This window comes from Podarcis pityusensis (genome assembly GCF_964106645.2).
Source record: "Podarcis pityusensis genome assembly, chromosome: 11".
Classification (NCBI taxonomy): domain Eukaryota; kingdom Metazoa; phylum Chordata; class Lepidosauria; order Squamata; family Lacertidae; genus Podarcis; species Podarcis pityusensis.
The window spans coordinates 16,837,772-16,856,008 of record NC_138036.1 but is presented as its reverse complement, the minus strand read 5'-3'; the positions used below and the strand labels follow the sequence as shown (position 1 = coordinate 16,856,008).

The following is an 18,237-nucleotide window of genomic DNA, read 5'->3' as shown; positions in this document are numbered from 1 at the left end:
AAGTAGCCTAAGTGGCTAAGATCACATACTTGGAAGTAAGTCACAGACAGACACATTACCAAACCTATGAATATGAACCTCAACAACTCATTAGGTTCACCTTAAAAATGAGGCAAGCACTAAAACCTCCAAATTCTTCTCCGGCTCAGGTTTTAACCTCAACTGCAGAATTCCCTTCTACCCATATGACTGCTGATCCAGCAGCAAAAGCAACACAGCCAGGAACTCTCCCTTTCCCTCCTCCTATTTCTTTCCCACCTCCTCCCTACCCTGTACCCTGTGTTCAACACTGGGGAGTGCAATTTTCACAGATTGCAACGTTAGTTGCTCACAGGAACTACCTCCCCCAACATTCCAGGTGTCAGGGATGCTAGGGAAGAAGAAAGGAAGGAAAAGAGGTGAGGCTAGGAAGAATAAGAGCCCCCCCCCTGAAATCCCACCCCCCATTTTGCTGCTGTAGGTGGAGGTTGGTGCAGGGGAGAGAGAGCACTCCCTCCACCATTTCTGAAGCAGCAGCAGTCATCAGCTAATGGTGTTTGAAGACTGCAGGAGAGTGGCTGGTGCTCTTCAGTGCTGCCTTTCAAGCCTTTTTAAGACAATGCACCAGACAATGCACCTTTGAACACTTGGCTGGATTTCCTTTAATACCTTAGCCACTCCATTGGTTTGCCCAACCATAATGTCTCTACCATTTCAAATTCTCAGAAAAAGACAACTTCCCAAGCACTCTCCACTTTTGCCCATAAGTACCGATTCCAATCCAAATCAATCCTGGGGGCGGGAGTTAATTGACTCCACTGCAAACAAGTCCAAACAATTCTAATTAAGAGTGTGTTCAGCATCAAACTGAAAACCAATGGCAAAGCAACTGCAACTGTGCTCTGTAAGAGGCCAGAAGGGTTATTTTTCCTAGGCAATGGAAATGTCCTGAGAAAAAAACACATTATTAAGATAGTCAATGTTCCACTTAATGCCATTTTCTTTCCTATAGGAAGAATCAGTAACAAGGCCGTTGGCCTCTTAAGCAAATCTGGGTGCTTTCCATGTTGCTAGCTAAGCTTCTCTGTATGATCTAATCTTCCTTTTGTGGCTAAAAGTACTCTGAAGCCACAGATATTGGTTGATTCTGAGTCAAAATACTATTTGGTACACAGAATGTAAGTTTCCTTCTACCGTTTCCCTTTTTTCTGCTGACTTCCTATATGATACTATTCAGCAAAGCTCTACAAATCCTTTCTGCTTGTTCATGCAGTACTTTTGAAGGGGTCTGCAAAGGCATATAGTGTTCTTACATATAAAAATGTCAGAAGATCTCTTATTCCTAGTTCAGATGGTACAACAGTGTATTACACCCTGTATCAAGTCGGAGGCAAGCAAGGAGGAGAAGGACCTCTATGCAAATAAATCTAGAGCTGAGATTATATCAACAGGGCTTGGCGTGGGGAGCGGCAAGGCTGTCTTTGACCGATACTAAATATCTACCCCCTGATAGCTTTAGGCTGGGCCAGATACAAACAAGGACAAGGCTCCTGAACTTTTTAATAGTTGAGTGGAAGAGGGAATTTTCAGCAGGTGCAGCTTGCATGGTGAACTATAGCTACAGAAATCCCCCCTTCCTCACAACTATCAAAATGTGCAGGACACCTGCCCACTTTTGCATCTGGCTACTCCAGATAGCGCAGGTGGCGCTGTGGGTTAAACCACAGAGCCTAGGACTTACAGATCAGAAGGTCAGCGGTTTGAATCCCCGCGACGGGGTGAGCTCCCGTTGCTCAGTGTCGTTTAGTCCGGACACTGAGATCCAGTGCCAAGGGCCTTCTGGCAGTTCCCTCATTGCGAGAAGTAAGGTTACAGGGAACCAGACAGAGGGCCTTCTCAGTAGTGGCGCCCACCCTGTGGAACACCCTCCCTTCAGATGTGAAGAAAATAAGCAGCTATCCTATCTTTAAAAGACATCTGAAGGCAGCCCTATTCAGGGAAGTTTTTAATATTTAATGATGTACTGTTTTTAACACTTGATTGGGAGCCGCCCAGAGTGGCTGGGGAAACTCAGCCAGATGGACGGGGTATAAATAATAAATTATTATTATTATATTATTATTATCAGTCCCTGCTCCTGCCAACCTAGCAGTTCGAAAGCATGTCAAAGTGCAAGTAGATAAATAGGTACTGCTCTGGTGGGAAGGTAAACGGCGTTTCCGTGCGCTGCTCTGGTTCGCCAGAAGCAGCTTAGTCATGCTGGCCACATGACACGGAAGCTGTACGCCGGCTCCCTCGGCCAATAAAGCGAGATGAGCACCGCAACCCTAGAGTTGGTCACGACTGGACCTAATGGTCAGAGGTCCCTTTACCTTTACTCCAGATAGCTTGCTGCAGACCAGCATTCCCCAACCTGGTGCCATTCTGTCAGCTCCAGTAATATTTCTATCAGGAATGATAGAAATTGTGGTCCAAAACATCTGGAGGGCACTGAGTTGGGAAACCATTTAATAGACCACAGTCTCCTTTGGGAAGAAGGCAGGATAGATGTTTTGATGCTAATGCTGATGGTAAGTTGTTACCAGGTCAGCGTCAATATAGAAGAGCATATCTACGTGTTCAGAAAAAGCACATTTTACAGCCTGCTTCCAGGCTGATGTTGCCTGACCTCCCTGCACAGACTGTGCAAAGCAAATCAGGAAGAATGCTCAATTAACAACCTTTTAAAAAAGTAATGTTCTAAATGTAGCTCGGAATCCTACTCAACCTTTCCTGGGAGAAAGCGCTAAAAAAGCAAAGTAGGGCTTACTCCCAAGTAAACATGTACAGCAGGGGTTGCCAAACTTCTTGGTCCTGTGGGTACATTTGCAAAGTGGATAAACTGATGTGAGTGCAACATGCAGGCCACAACTCTCCCCTCCTCAACTGTAATACTGCTGCCCCAATTGCTCCCAGTGCCACAAACAGACTGTAAAAAGTCTTATATTGGCTAAGGAAGGAATCTTTCCAGAGTAATTTAAGAAGGAGGATAGCCAGAGGATGGGACATTGTAGACACCAGGCTTCCTCAAACTCGGCCCTCCAGATATTTTTGGCCTACAACTCCCATGATCCCTAGCTACCAGGACCAGCGGTCAGGGATGATGTAGTCTCAAAACATCTGGAGGGCAAGTTTGAGGAAGCCTGATGTATAGGAGAGGACTGTTGATGTATGAGGTAACCTGCATGGCTCATGAGTGTTTTGACGCTGCACTTAGTTATAATTGAAAGAAGCATTTCCATATACTGGAACACACCATTGAAAGAAGTTCCAGAATTACTGCTAGCAGGGATATAAAACTGTTAGTAGCTTTATATCTCAAGTCAGTATTTAATGGCAGAGATCATCTTGTTATTGATCGCTGTTAAGCCACTCTGTGTGTAAGCCTTGGGGTGTGTGTGTGTGTGTGTGTGTGTGTGTGTGTGTGAAGAACAGGATACAAATACTTTGGGGAAATAAACAATAAATAAATAACTTTTTGAAAACAACCATATGTAGGAGGTGATTTCTTACCTTTAGGTGCCACCTGCAGAAACTGCTTATGAAGCGTGCTAAGCTGCGAAATAGTTAAAGTACCATTTGTAGGCATTTCGACCGATGGAGGACGAGGTGGAGGAAGAGGATCTGGAAAGACTTTGACATCACCGTTAATGTAAAACTCTACGCCTTCCAGAACTAATTCGTACTGGATCTTGGTAGAGGTTTCGATGTGGTGGCGGGCAACCTCGGTTAATTTGTCAACACTGTAAGGATACACATTTAAGAAACAGTGGCAGAGGGGTTAAAAAGCTTCAGCAGGAGCAGCTTGTCTGGTGTGACACAGAGCCACAGCAATAGCTTCTCTGCAGAAATGTTGCTTATTGAGAGAAGAAGGGGGAGCAGCGAGGTGGTGGCAGATGCCAGGCAAGGGCACCAAACTGGCCTTGAGTTGATTACAGGTGAAATCCCAGAAACATGGAAAGAGGCCTATATTACAGTAATCCCAAAACAAGATTCAGATTTGCTGCAAATTAAAAACTACAGGCCTATTTCTCTGTTAAACAATGATTACAAGTTGTTTGCAAACGTATTAGCTAACAGATTGAAAAATATACTAAATGAGTATATACATCAAGATCAAGCAGGGTTTCTTCCATGTAGACAAATGAAGGAGAATATAAGGAATATTTTGAATATAATAGAATACCCAGATTGGCCTTGAGTGCGCCTCTGTGCAACTCCAACCTGAACACCAGCTCACCTGCTCCTGTAGAGGCTTGCACGAATTTCCTCTTTCCTCCTAAAACCTCCCGCATTACCTCGGGGTCCCTTCCAAATCTACAGTTCAATGATTCCATTATTCTAATGCTTTCATCAAAATTAACCATTACCTTGCCATTTCAGCCAAGAACCTCTCCCCAAGCCATTTTTCCATATTCCTGTATGTTACTTCTGCTTTCGTTTGCAGATCTTCAGTGAAGGCGAGTGCTTTGGCTTTCAACAGCTCAAGCCGAGATTTTGCAGCCTCCGCTGTTTTAAGAAATTGTTTAAGAGCAAGTAAGAATACAAACACTGTTTTACAGGTCTGGCAATCAAGCGTTAGGTTTAGGCATTATTTGGGAAACTGGCAGTCTGATCCGATGGGTCTACAAAAGCTGGGCTGCTCCAAGTAAGAGTCCTGTGAAGAACAGAAGAGACTTGCTGGTTGAGACTGAAAGCTAATCTTTTCCAGCAGCCTATTTCCACTGCAGCCAACCAGATGCCTATAGTGAGCCCTAAGCAAGACTTAGACACCATAGCCGTCTCCCACAGTTGTTCCCCAGTATTCTAGGGCACAATGCTTTGGATCCTGTAGATAGTATATTTCCATCATTAGTGACAAGCAGCCATGGACAGCCTTAACAACCAGGAATTTGTCTAATCTGCATTAATATTTTATTATATTATTTTAAACAAAGTAATAATAAAAAATAAATAGAAAGTGAGGAATCTTCTTTTAAAATATTTTATCTGGGAGCTCTCTGCTGCTTACTCCATGGCCAGCAGGGCCCCCACTAATCTGCTTTTAAAGTCACCTAAATTGCTCCACAATTGTGTAATGGTCTCACCCCATAAGTTTAATAGGCACTAACACGGCTGACATTCCGGCGCCAGATTAAAATGTGTTTGCTGGGCTTGCACAGGATGCTAGTTTCACTGCTTTACTGTTGTGGCTTTATGTTGGAATAAATTTTTTAATTATTCTATATACTTTACTTCTCATTTTGTTGGCTTGCTACTGCTTTAAATAATTCCACCATGAGGTCATCCAGTGAATGGTGGGTTAAAATTGTCTTAATAATTGGATAAATGTATTTGTGGCCATTCACTTCTACTAGTTGTCTGCCTTGAAGCTACTGCCAAAATTAGTTTCCCTTAACCGTTGTTAGTTAATTAGTTAGCATTATATCGTAATACCTAAACGTTGCAAGTGTGATGTGAAACCATGGGTTGAAATGGTTTTGCAAACCATGGATTTCATTATCGATGCTTAATTATTTCAGCTGCGGCAAGCAAACCATGGTTATGGCGGTTTTCCCTGCCCCCCCCCCAGTTTCTCAGGTAACAAGGCGATAACAAGCAAGTTTATCCAATGTCATATTATATACACCTTCCTGGAGGAAGGCCTAGTTTAGCAACCTACAACATGGTTTCACTAGGTTTTAAATCTTATCCAGGGTTATGGCAGTAAATAATGGATAGTGTTTAAAATGGTTAAGCATAATGCCCACAACACGTTCAAGCAAATGCTGCTGTAGCATTTTGAATATTGAAAGCAATCCGTGGTCTTTCTTTCCCACTATTTTCCAGCTTAAGCATTCCCTAAATTGCAAATATGGAGCTGTTTCTGAATTTCCCTGGTTGAAATTTAATGCATACCTTCATGTTCCAGCGCAGCAAAATATTCCTGCTTCATTTTAAGCCTCAGTTCTAGCTTCTTCAGTTCCTCCGGGGATAAAGGAATTGGTGTTGGCGTTGGCTCTGGTGGAGAATGAGAGGCTGCAAGGAGAAGCACGTATTTTTACAAATAAAAGAATCTGCAAATTTCTGTTTGCATAATGCTTACACTACTGCTAGCCTAATAGGGCATTTCACAAAATGAACGCAACTCAAAATGTAGGTAAAACTGAACTTGTCAACATTTCAGAAACAGGATCTGAAATTAGAGGCAACAAGAGACAGCTTCACTTGATCATTATGTAGTGTGGCATAGCAATCGCAGCATCAGACTGGGACTGGGGAGACCTGGGTTCAAATCCTCACCCAACCATGAGGCTTCCTGGGTGGCCCAGGGTCTTTCTCAGGCTCCCACCCTCACATGGTGATGGTGAGGATAAAAGGAAGGGTGAGAGGTAACGATGCATACTCTTTGGACGAAACTCAAGCTATAAATTTAATAAAGAAACAGTGCTTGGAAAGCATTTCAGGACAGTTACATCATGCAACCAGCACACTCAGGTGCTTCCTAAACTTAATGCATAAACTACTCACATGTAGGACCTATCTGAGTGCAGACCAGATATCTGGTTGTCCCCTGGTAAGGTAGGTTAGGAGGAAATATGGTAAATGGCCCAAGGTCACCCAGTGAGTTTCATGGCTGAGTAGGGATTTGTCCAGTACTTCTAACCACTATATCACAATGGAAGCCAATTAAGAAAATCTTGGTTTTTTACTGCAACCTCAACCTTGCCAAAAAAAATCAAAAAATCTGTCTGGCTTTGGATACATGTAAAGCCACTTCTCAGCAAGGCAGAAATATTCACAGAAATAAGAGGTGGGACGCGGGTGGCGCTGTGGGTTAAACCACAGAGCCTAGGACTTGCTGATCAGAAGATTGGCGGTTTGAATCCCCGCGACGGGGTGAGCTCCCGTTGCTCGGTCCCTGCTCCTGCCAACCTAGCAGTTTGAAAGCACGTCAAAGTGCAAGTAGATAAATAGGTACTGCTCCGGCAGGAAGGTAAACGGCGTTTCCGTGCAGTGCTCTGGTTCACCAGAAGCGGCTTAGTCATGCTGGCCACATGACCTGGAAGCTGTATGCCGGCTCCCTCGGCCAATAAAGCGAGATGAGTGCCGCAACCCCAGAGTCGGTCTCGACTGTACCTAATGGTCAGGGGTCCCTTTACCCCCTTATGCTGATCTTAGGGTCATGTGTTTGAGCCCCATGTTGGACAAAAGATTTCAGCATTGCAGGGAGTTGAACTAGATGACCCTTGAGGTCCCTTCCAACTCAACAATTCTATGATTCTAACAGTAAGGACAGCTGAACTGTGGTTATACTAGGGTATAGATCAGAGTAATTTTTATACTAGGAAGTAGATCTGAGCAATTAATTGCCAAATCTGAATAAGAGGTCTAACGGGTTGTGAATGAGAAGGGTGTATAAACTTGGGGAAAGCCTTCTCTGGGAATATTTGTGGTCCCGGTCTCTAGAAGACAATGTGGGGTAGCAATTAAGAGTGTTGGACTAAGGTCTGGGAAACCAAGGTTCAGATCCCCACTCAGTCATGAAGCTGACTGGGTGACCTTTTAGCCCAGCCTACCTCAAAGGGTTGTCGTGAGGATAAAATGGGGGGGACGGACCATGCGTGCCACCACTTTGAGCTCCTTGGGTGAAAAGTGGGAAAGAAATCTAATAAAGAAATAAAATAAAAGCCTAGCGATTTGGATATTCCTAGAACGAAACTTATTTCTTCATTTTACAATAGCATAACCGCTATTCAACTATGACAGTTCTCAAAGTATGCCATAACAGCAGTGAGTGGCATTCAAGTACGTTTTACTCAGAGCAGACACACTGAAATTAATGAACATGACTGAGGTCCATTCATTCCAATAGGTCTGTCCCGACTAAAACTTGATTGAATACAACCCAACAAATCAGATATCAAGGAAGGTGACGTTGCCTTATTTTTGAAGCTGCCTCTCTTCAGAACAAACCTGGTCTAATATCCAGCAACTGTGTCTCTTCAGAAGGGCTAACTAAGGCAGCAAAAGGGAGCTACTGTGGGATTTCAGATGCTTTTCAGAGTCCTCTTCCAGTCTACCTGCTGGCTTGGCTATTCTGGCCAGATGGAATCAACGGATCCCAGGACTCAGAACTCTCAGGATCAGTGGCTGTTGGCACCACTTGGGAGGGGGGGACATCAGCTCCCTTGCAGTGGCGCTGCTGCCTCTCTAGATTTGCAGCACTGGTCATAAGGGGAATAACACCCATCTCTGAAATAGAGCGCTGGGCTTATGACCTTTTCATCAATGCAGACCTGGTCTGCATTGGTCCTGGGCTTTCCTTCTTCCTTGAAATGGTCCTTGGCAAACCTCTCTCCCTGATTCCCCAGGTGTTTCTGCTGCCCTTACTGCTGCTGCTTCGGTCAGATGGCATGGATGCCCATTTGGGAAGCAGCACAGCTCAATGGTTTCCATGCCAAAGGTTCCAGGTCAAACCCTGGGATCTCCAGATAGGCCCTGTCTGACATCGTAAAGAGCTAGATGGACAAATGGTTTGACTCTGTATACCACAACAGTGTAACATGACAAGATAAGGTAAAGGTAAAGGGACCCCTGACCATTAGGTCCAGTCGTGGCCAACTCTGGGGTTGCGGTGCTCATCTCACTTTACTGGCTGAGGGAGCCGGCGTACAGCTTCCGGGTCATGTGGCCAGCATGACTAAGCCGCTTCTGGCAAACCAGAGCAGCACACGGAAACACCGTTTACCTTCCCGACGGAGCAGTACCTATTTATCTACTTGCACTTTGATGTGCTTTCAAACTGCTAGGTTGGCAGGAGCAGGGACCGAGGAATGGGAGCTCACCCCGTCACAGGGATTCGAACCGCCGACCTTCTGATCGGCAAGTCTTAGGCTCTGTGGTTTAACCCACAGCACCACCCACGTCCCATAATATGACAAGATACAAAATGCCAAAATACCAAACAACGTTCATTTATAACATCAAGTGTCAAATGCTGCCTTTTTGGCTTTGCTTTTTGAACTGTAAGACTTCTCTCTGACAACAGACCAAGAAAGATCTTTGGGTACAGTCTAATTTAGGAGTGGGGAACCTGCAACCCTCTAGAAGTTACTGTTTATTACATTTGTATGCTGTTTTTCAGCCACAGTGAGCTTGCAACCAATCGTTAATAATACACAGGGAAAATTGACAGCCATAATAAAACCATGCATTAAGCAATACATCTCCTTTGTATACTGTATTCCAATACAGTAGTGAAGCAGAGTTAGAGCTTGTAGATTACCTTAATTTTAGATGTCATTTCTAGACCAGAACCTGACTGCTTTAGTTGTTGGACTCCAACTCCCATCTGTCACTGTCAGCATGGCAAATGGTTGGGGATTGTGCAGGGGCGCAGCTAGCTGCTCTGGCACCCGGAGTGGCGGGGGTGGGGTGATCCACCCATGGGGATGATCCACCCCTGGGGCGATCCACCCACGGGGGCAGGGCGATCCGTGCAAAGGGGCGCTGCGGTGATCCGTGCATGGGGCACTGTGGTGATCTGTGCATGGGGGAACTGCGTGCTGCCCACAGAGGCCGCCTGGCAGACGCAAGCCCCACACTGCCATTTCGGGCAGCGCGGGGCCCCAAGCCACCACATCACTCTCAGGAGAGATGCGTGGCTCGAGCACACTGCTTGCCAGGCCCCACGGTGAGTGCTGCTCCCCGTGGTGTGCCATTTTGTCACCCCCCTCAAGGATGACACCCAGGGCGGACTGCATCAGCCGCACCCCCTTTCCTACACCCCTGGGATTGTGGGAGTTGTAGTCCAGCAACATGTGAGCAGCCACAGTCTCCCTGTCCCTGAACTAACTCCTGAAAAGGGGGACCGACGTGTGTACAGGCTCCAGTAAGGGTTATACCTTAACTCCCCTCCTCTGTTTTGCTGGGCATGCAAAGTTTTTGTTTTTTTTAAATGATCAAACACAATTGTATTAATCCAGAATTCTCCCTTTCTTTTACCTTGCATCTCATTTACCTTTCTTTTTTCCTTTTTTGCCTTTGGCATCTTTGCCTTCCTTTCCTTTGGCATCTTTCCCTCCTTTCCCTCCTTTGGCATCCTTTCCACCTTTGGCTTCCTTTCCTCCTTTCCCTTTTTTCCCTTTCCCTTCTTTCCCCTTCTTTTCTGCTTGGGAAGATTTTTGGCGCTCTTTTTCTTTCATTTCTTGCTGAAGTCGTTCTTTTTCTTCCTCCGCCTCTTTTGCTTGTATTTCAGCTGTAACCTTAATTTTAAAGGGTCACACTTAAGTAAAAAAGCAGCAAGAGCATTTTGAACAAAACGACTGTTGTTTCATGATTGTCAATAACCAGCATGTAGTTATGAAACAGACCACTTAACATTATAAACTATTACTTCTCTATAGGTTGGGATCCAGAGATAATGCGGTGGCTTCTGAACTTTCTCCTTCCAGTCCCCAAGTTGCTCCAGGTGGTTGGTGGGAATCTAATATAACTGCTCCCATACTCTTCTTCTGCTCTTACAACATTCTGGAAACACACAGGCTGTAGCATGGGGCCTTCAACCACAGAATGAATGGGCAGATACTGGAGACACTCCCTTGAAATAAGAGAAGACCCTTCTGCTCATGTAAGGGACTCTTTGGATGAGACCCATAGGGCTTATATAAGAACTGCCTTTCCCCATATAAACCAACTCAAACTCTGTGTTCATAATCTGAGGTCCTTCTACATGTGCCTCCTCCATGTGAGGTTCGGAGGGTGGCAACACGAGAATGGGGCCTTTTCTGCAGTGGCTCCCCGTTGTGTAATGCTCTCCTCAGGGAGGTTCATCTGGTGCCTTCATTATATATGTTTAAGTGCTAGGCAACAACATTCCTCTTCAATCAGGCCTTTGGCTGACTAATATTCTACAGTCTTTTCAATGTGTTTGTGGGAGAGGGGGCTATTGTTTTGTTGTTTTTGTTTTAACGACACATTTGTGGTTTTATCTTGTATTTTTGTCTTGTGAATCACCCTGAGATATTTTGATGAAGGGTGGGATATGAACCTAATAAATAAATAAAATAAGTAAAACAGACCATCCGTCACAAATGCACATTATCTAGATTACGGATAATCTGCAGGCTTTGTGGACTCCAACTCCCATAATCTATGCCCTTTGGCGGTGTTGGCTGAGGCTGATGGGAGCCGGAGTCCAATAAATATTTGGAGAACACCACACTGGCTATCCCTTACCTAAATAAGAGACAGAGAAACATACAGTACAGGGCATGGATACAGACTTGCTCTTCCATGAATGGAAGCGTCTTCAATCCAGTGGGGGCTCCTGCTGATGGTGAGAGTGGGGAGAGAAGACCGGTTTTTGCTGTTTATACTTGCGCTGCTTTGAAAGGCTCACCAACCTTCTGCATATTTTCGAAGAGGTGCATGGGGCTTGAAGGGGAATCAGTGAAAATTGCCTCCCCTTCCCCTTCTGCCAGTGAGAGTATCCTCTCAGCAGCATTCCACTCATGGGATCTCTGCAGCCAAGTAAAAAATCATTTATGTATGATTTAGGGAGGGGGGAATAACTACAGCTGTTCCGTGATGAATTTGACTTTCACACTGTTTCATCATGTAAGTAACTGATCAAATTTCAAAGAATATTTTTATCACCAAATTCTCTATAGAGATGCTTTTTTGAGATATTGAAGGGATTCTCTGAATAGTGCTAGCACATTTATATAATAGGTAAGAATGCCCAATTAAAACTGTGAAAATTTGCACAAATCAGAGTTTCTGTCTTCAGGGGAATCCTTAAAGAGAGAACACTGCAGTAATCTTGCACTGGAGTCAGCAAATAATTTATCAGAATGCTTCCAAATTGCCTCCATGGTCGGAGGCAGGATGCCCAATGTTGGAAATTGCAGAATTTCCTGAGTGCGGGTTTCCTACAGGCCTGATCCAGCAAGCTCTTTTTACATTCTTAATGGCTGTATCCAGATCTCTGTTTGAACTCTTTTAATACTTGTGGCTTTTCTTACCATGTTGGATATTGTGGCTACAATATTGTGCCACATCTCAGTAATCTGTTTTTCTTCTGGGGCAAAATTAAAGATTATGCTTTCAGAAAACACATCATCCTTGATCTTGACTGGAATTGCTTTCATCTTGTCCTTTGGTTCTGGAGAAGCAGCTCTGTGAACACTCAGAGGAATTCTTAAAACAAAGAGAGAGAGAGAGAGAGAGAGAGAGAGAGAGAGAGAGAGAGAGGCAACAGATTTACTTCTGCATTTCTCAAAACTTAAACTTGTATATTTGCACTGCAAGAGAATATTTCTGTTCATTATAAAGGTCTCATATAAAAAAATACAACCTGGTTCCCATGCAGGCCTCTTGTTTACGTTCTGCATAGAAATGGTGCATGGGACAAACCTCAAGTTTCAACATTCTCCCACTGCATGTAGGACATTTAGTACAAACCAAGGCACATAGACGGGTGAAGTCCCTGCCAAATTATCTATCCCTTTCTTCTTTTTTTAAAGCGGATGGATAGTGACCCATACTCATCTATGTAAGGTTTACACTCAACATCCTGCCTGTACTGTTGAAGGTGAGGTGGGAAGGAACCCAAATCTTACTCTCGTTCCCTGATGGCACTTGTAAAACCTAGGCCATATCTGCACCTTACATTTAAAGAAGTTTTATACCGTGTTAAACAGTCATGGCTTCCCTCAAAGAATCCTGGAAACTGTAAGGGTGCTGAGAGGTATTAGGAGACTCCCTATGCCCCTCACAAAGCTACAGTTCCCAGAGTGGCATAATAATTAATCCCTCCTTCCAGGGAACTCAAGCCACTGGGGGAAAGAGAGGGCAGCAAGAGGGTGATGACCCTTGCCTTGCAAGGACAGAGATCTGAGCTTAGGGAAAAGGTGTCTGCTTGGTATTCTGTCTTTATGCAAGCATTTGCACAAGTACCTGTGTTCATTTGGTGATCTAATCCGGGTTTGAATTTGCACTTTAGCAACCCGGTGAGTGTCCAGGAGCAAAGCATAGGTATTTTGTGTGTTTGTGAATGTGCACACACCTCACTGCATTGTGCATGAGTGTGTAGTGTGCATATAATCCATGATAGGTGGAGAGGGTAAGTATAGGATGCATGCGCCTGCCCTCTCTCCAGACTTTTAATTCTCATAAATTCACAGTTATGTTGATTACACGAAGAGTGTAACTATTTACTTCACTGCAACCATAATACCTAAAGCTGTCACCTTGAATTCTTCTCACAGGTGTACTATCGGAACATAAGAAGCCACTTTACACAAGATCAGACCAATGGTCCATCTAGCCCACTGTTGCTTGCTCTGACCAGTAGCAACAGAGTTCCAAGGTCTTGACCAGAAGTATTTACCAATATCTGCTATCTAAGATCCCTTTTTGCAACTGGAAATGCCAGAGATTAAACCTGGAATCTTTTGAATGCGAGGTGTGGGGCTGACTACTGTTGACTATTTACACTTCCCCATTCATGCGCATAGCTTACTCTATTCCCAAATCAGTTATATTCTCCCTTCCTCTCTCCTCCCCCCACATCCAGTGATTATTACAATACCACAATTTTAAATGTACATTCTAGTCTTGGCCTCTTCCATGGGTTGTTCTTTATCAGTTAGATCTATCAAAGGTATTCTGGCGAACTCATTGCTGGTCTCCGTTGGGATTTTGCCTTCCATCCCTCTATAGTAGTCATGCAAAAGCCTCTTGGTATCCTGGAAACGGTCCAGTTCATTCTTCATGATATGCCAGGAAAACAAAACAAGAAATTATTCAAGTATTTCCTGACACCTTATCTCCATGGATAATTCACAAAGCAGTTCCTAAAACATCAAAATGCTATAGCGGGGGGGGGGGGGGGATAGACTTTAAAAAGGGACCCAATATTTAAACAATTTTAGGACCAAGCATACTAAAGACACAACTGAGGACAAACCATGACTGTGCAGCAGCCACATATTTCCACCCTTTCACTTGTAACTTCAAAGTGTTATGTGATGCAATGATATCCCATTATATGTTTTTTCACAACTGGATTTTATGGGGAAAATTTGAGGAAGAGATATGGGGGTATTGCTTTTCCTTCTCTATCTTGAGCCAAATAATCCTAATGTTCTCTTTAACAACAACCAAGAAAGTCCTTCGCTATGCTACCCATACCAGAACTATACAGTTGTAACTGTTGCATTCCTTCCTCCAGAAACTTGAGGAACTTTTGGAAACTGTGGTTGAGGGTTTCTCCAAAAGACTGTACTCTCCTATCCCTATCCCTTTGCTTCTCATCTCCCATGTTAATTCTCCCCACCATCAATCTAAAACATGCCTTGTTGTGCACTGACTTTAACCAGGGTTAATGCTAACCAGGGTTTGCTACTAACCCCACTTGCAGCCACCTTCAAACCCTGGTGAGGAACGAACCCTAGTTTGTGCTAATCAAGTTTGGCATGGGGGAAACCTAATGACTAGCCATGATTGGAACTTAGCAGAGGGTGGGGAGGCAAATCTGAATGCGAAAGGGGAGAGCATGTGCAATCCGTTGGCCTGCTCCCATTCTCTTACCTCAGGTTAAGGGACAGGTAGCAAAGGATGTCCCTAGAAGTCACTCTTCTGCTCAGAAAAAAGAGGGCCAAACGATGTGCCATGCTGGCCCATTCACACAGAGGAATATAGGAAGCTGCCTTATGCTGAGTTGACCATTGGTCCATCTATCTCAGTATTGTCTACACTAACAGTGGCTCTCCAGGAATTCAGGCAGGGTTCCCTCCCAGTCTTAACTGGAGATGCTGGGGATTGAACCTAGGACCTTCTGCATGCAAAGCAGACGCTCTACCACTGAGCTATGATCTTCCCCACATATAAATGTGATACTGGCCCATTCACATATGTGTCTGTCCCATTCACATATAAAGCAGGAGGTGGATCTGCTTGTAAAAGCAGGGCAAATGGGAGGTGCTGAACCCTTCTTCCTCCTATGTTTTATGTTCCCTGTTGCTCCACTTTTTCTCCTTTCCTTGTTTATTTCTGAGACACAACTGGAAATGGAGGAGGACGTAGAGCCGTTGAGATAAAGCACAGCGAGTGGGTTCAGCTCCCTTTCCCAATATGTTATTTTTCCTGCTTTTTATGCAAATGGGTCTCACATGTGAATGGTGGCCATGTAATGTCTGCTTTGGCCCTACGTCACATTTATGCAAACTCCTTACTTTCAGTCTATAAATATGCTTAAATGAGCAGTAGTGCCAGGCGAATTTTGGCAAGTTCAGAGCATCTCTTCCTTCAAAGTGCAGGCAAGAAGCATTATGCACCTGTCATACTTTTGATTTATTATTAGAACAGAAGCCTCTAAATATATAACTGAAAAGCAAAAACGGTGCTGTGTTTTCATGGGAAAATTCAGAAAGCCACAGTCTCAAAGGTGTGTGTGTCGGGAGGGGGGAACCCCAAACCAATCAACATGAGTGTTGCTATCCAATTGTGAAGAAAAGCACACCAGGTCAAAGGTTTAGGCGTCGTGCTCTTTAGCTCTATGTCAGATCCGTCTACTGCCAAGGCAGAGGGTCAAGTCCTGGGATCAAGGCTAGGCTAGACAAAGTGAAGCAAAAGCAAGACAAGGGCAGAGCAAAGGAAGGCAGAAGCAAAATGAGAAAGAAATGAGCCAAAAGCTACGAACCAGCAACCAGTTTGGCCTTGCACTACATAGAATGAATTCTGGAATGCATGCTGATTTGCACAGCAATGATGATCTGAATTTCATTTCCCAACCTTTTTTTTTTTTTGTAAACTGCTCGGAGACTTATAAACTTATAAGTGCAACACAAATTTTGTTAAACAAACAAACCAGTCTCAAGCTGCATAAACACTGATGCATGAATACAAATGCTGGGGAATTCTGATGAAAGCAGAAACAGGATTGGAAATTGCTGGTGTTCGCATCCCATGTCCAGAAAGGAAACCAATCCAGTGAATGCAATTGGTATTTGCCACTGTTGTTGCTTTCAGTCCCCAAACAATACCTAATTGATTGCATTTGCCGCACTTTTGCACTAAAATGAATGGGGTGGAAGAAGGTAGTAATGTTTTGCTACAGTGGACAGTGAGACAAATAACATAGGTTTTGGAGGAAGACAAACTGCAGATGAATGGAAACGATGCTGCATGTGACAAACACAGGCAGAATGGGAGAAGATGCCTTCTTACATCCCTATGTGTGCAGCTACATCTGGATCCAACAGCACAATGAGAATACAAGCAATGAGCAGCTTACCAGACCTTAACTTTTCAACTTGCACAGCAGAGGATGCTGCTTGTAGCCATAGAGTAGCTAAATATGTTTTGCTAATGGCCTAGTTAGGTTATAGCTTCAGTCAAGGGCTCAAAACACACATCAGTGTAAAAGCCAGCCCCTCCCCCATTTAGACTATTAAAAAAAATACACCAACAACATAATATTGCTAGACCTGCATAAGTGAAAAGATGTGGTTCATCAGAAGTGCCAATCGGTCTGGCAGCCAGCCATCGCTCATGATATCATTGCGCTCTTGCTCAGCTTCATCCCTCCTGTTTTCACAGATATCCCACAGACGATCTCTTAGGTCCTGAAAAGATGAAAAGTGAAAAGTACCAAAACATCAAAAATGCTTTGCCAAAACACAACAGAAATAAAAACGACAGTTAAGTGCATGTTTGATATTTAGTTCCAGTTCACACATCAGTCTCTTAATGAGGCCCCACACCAGGGTTAGCCAATAGCCCAGTGAGAGCCAGTGTGGTGTAGTGGTTAGGAGCGGTAGACTCGTAATCTGGTGAACTGGGTTCGCGTCTCCGCTCCTTCACATGCAGCTGCTGGGTGACCCTGCGCTAGTCACACTTCTTTGAAGTCTCTCCGCCCCACTCACCTCACAGAGTGTTTGTTGTCGGGGAGGAAGGGAAAGGAGAATGTTAGCTTTGAGACTCCTTTGGGCATGATAAAGCGGGATATCAAATCCAAACTCTTCTTCTTCTTCTTCTTCTTCTTCTCCTCCTCCAGGTGTTGTCGTGGGGAGTCTTTGGCCTTCCAGATGTTGCTGAACTACAACTCCCATCAGCCCCAGCAAGCATGGCCAATGGTCAGGGGTGGTGGGAGTTGTAGTTTAGCAACATCTGGAGGGCCAAAGGCTTCCCACACTTGCCATAAATAGTGACATTACTATGGCAGTTTGTTGCGAAGTATAGGAAACGTGTCTTAAAACAGGAACTTTCTCAGTAAATAATAAAGCTATGCCAGTTTGGAATAAGGTTATTATACTGTTGTCTCTCTTCTTTCATAAACATGTAGCCTGTAAATTTTCATATCACTGCACATTTGTATAACTTAGTTTCCCATTCAGATATTGATGGATGTGACTTTTATCTTAATGGCTTTCATCTCAGTGGTTTATGAATGAGGGCTGAGAATTTTTTTTTTCTTAAGAAAAAGCAGGTGCCTTCTACCACAATAAGCAAAAATATCCCCCTGAACCAAACCAAGCTTCAGGTTTTACTCCTTTTAAGCCACTCAGTTTTCCATTACTCTATTGCCTGAGTCACTAAGCTGCCATAGAAGAGGATACCATAAATTTCTCTTCCCAGTAACTTAAACAGGTGTTGTGGTCAGCAGCCACATTAGCTATGTGCCTTTGGAGATAAGCTTTGGGTATGTCATGTGGTAGGGATGGATTTCTAGTCCCGATTCTCTTGCTACTTAATTTCAAGTTAAAGTATCACACTTCCTCAGTATTGCAATGTAAGATCTCATGCATCTAACGTCTAATCATCTGACGTGACGATTTCATGCCTTTCTTGCAAACAGCAAAAATGCACTGATGGAAATGACACAGCCAAGTAAAATTTCAAAAAGTATACTGAAAATGGCATTTGCTCTTGTGCCACAAGAACTTTTGCATCTATGCATGCAGACTCTGTAGGTCTTAGGCAAAAGGTGCACAGCAAGAGTGGGAAACCTGTGACCCTCCAGATATTGGACTACAACTCCCATCATCTCTGACCATTCTCCATGCTGGCTGGGGCTGATGGGAGCTGGAGCCCAACAGGTTCTCCATCCCAGTGTACAGGCATACCAGATATATCACACCAAAGTCAGGAGACGAGGCTCAAATATTTCCTCTTCCTACTGGAGAGCCGCAGTGCTCCTCTGACTGCAGGACACCTTTCCCAGGCATCTAA

At 44.1% G+C, this 18,237-nt stretch overlaps 1 protein-coding gene across 4 annotated transcripts in view; it reads right to left on the bottom strand.

Annotated features, from left to right (window-relative positions):
• Positions 1 to 18,237, bottom strand: part of SPEF2 (sperm flagellar 2) — a 91,273-nt gene that overhangs the window by 25,428 nt on the left and 47,608 nt on the right. For all 4 annotated transcript variants that reach the window (XM_080973368.1, XM_080973369.1, XM_080973366.1 and 1 more), the window contains exons 24-30: positions 16,494 to 16,631; positions 13,612 to 13,772; positions 12,027 to 12,201; positions 10,022 to 10,265; positions 5,917 to 6,036; positions 4,389 to 4,527; positions 3,532 to 3,761 (exon numbers count right to left, since the gene is read on the bottom strand). In XM_080973368.1, coding sequence (XP_080829494.1) covers positions 3,532 to 3,761; positions 4,389 to 4,527; positions 5,917 to 6,036; positions 10,022 to 10,265; positions 12,027 to 12,201; positions 13,612 to 13,772; positions 16,494 to 16,631 — 1,207 coding nt within the window. The remainder of the gene's footprint in view (positions 1 to 3,531; positions 3,762 to 4,388; positions 4,528 to 5,916; positions 6,037 to 10,021; positions 10,266 to 12,026; positions 12,202 to 13,611; positions 13,773 to 16,493; positions 16,632 to 18,237) is intronic.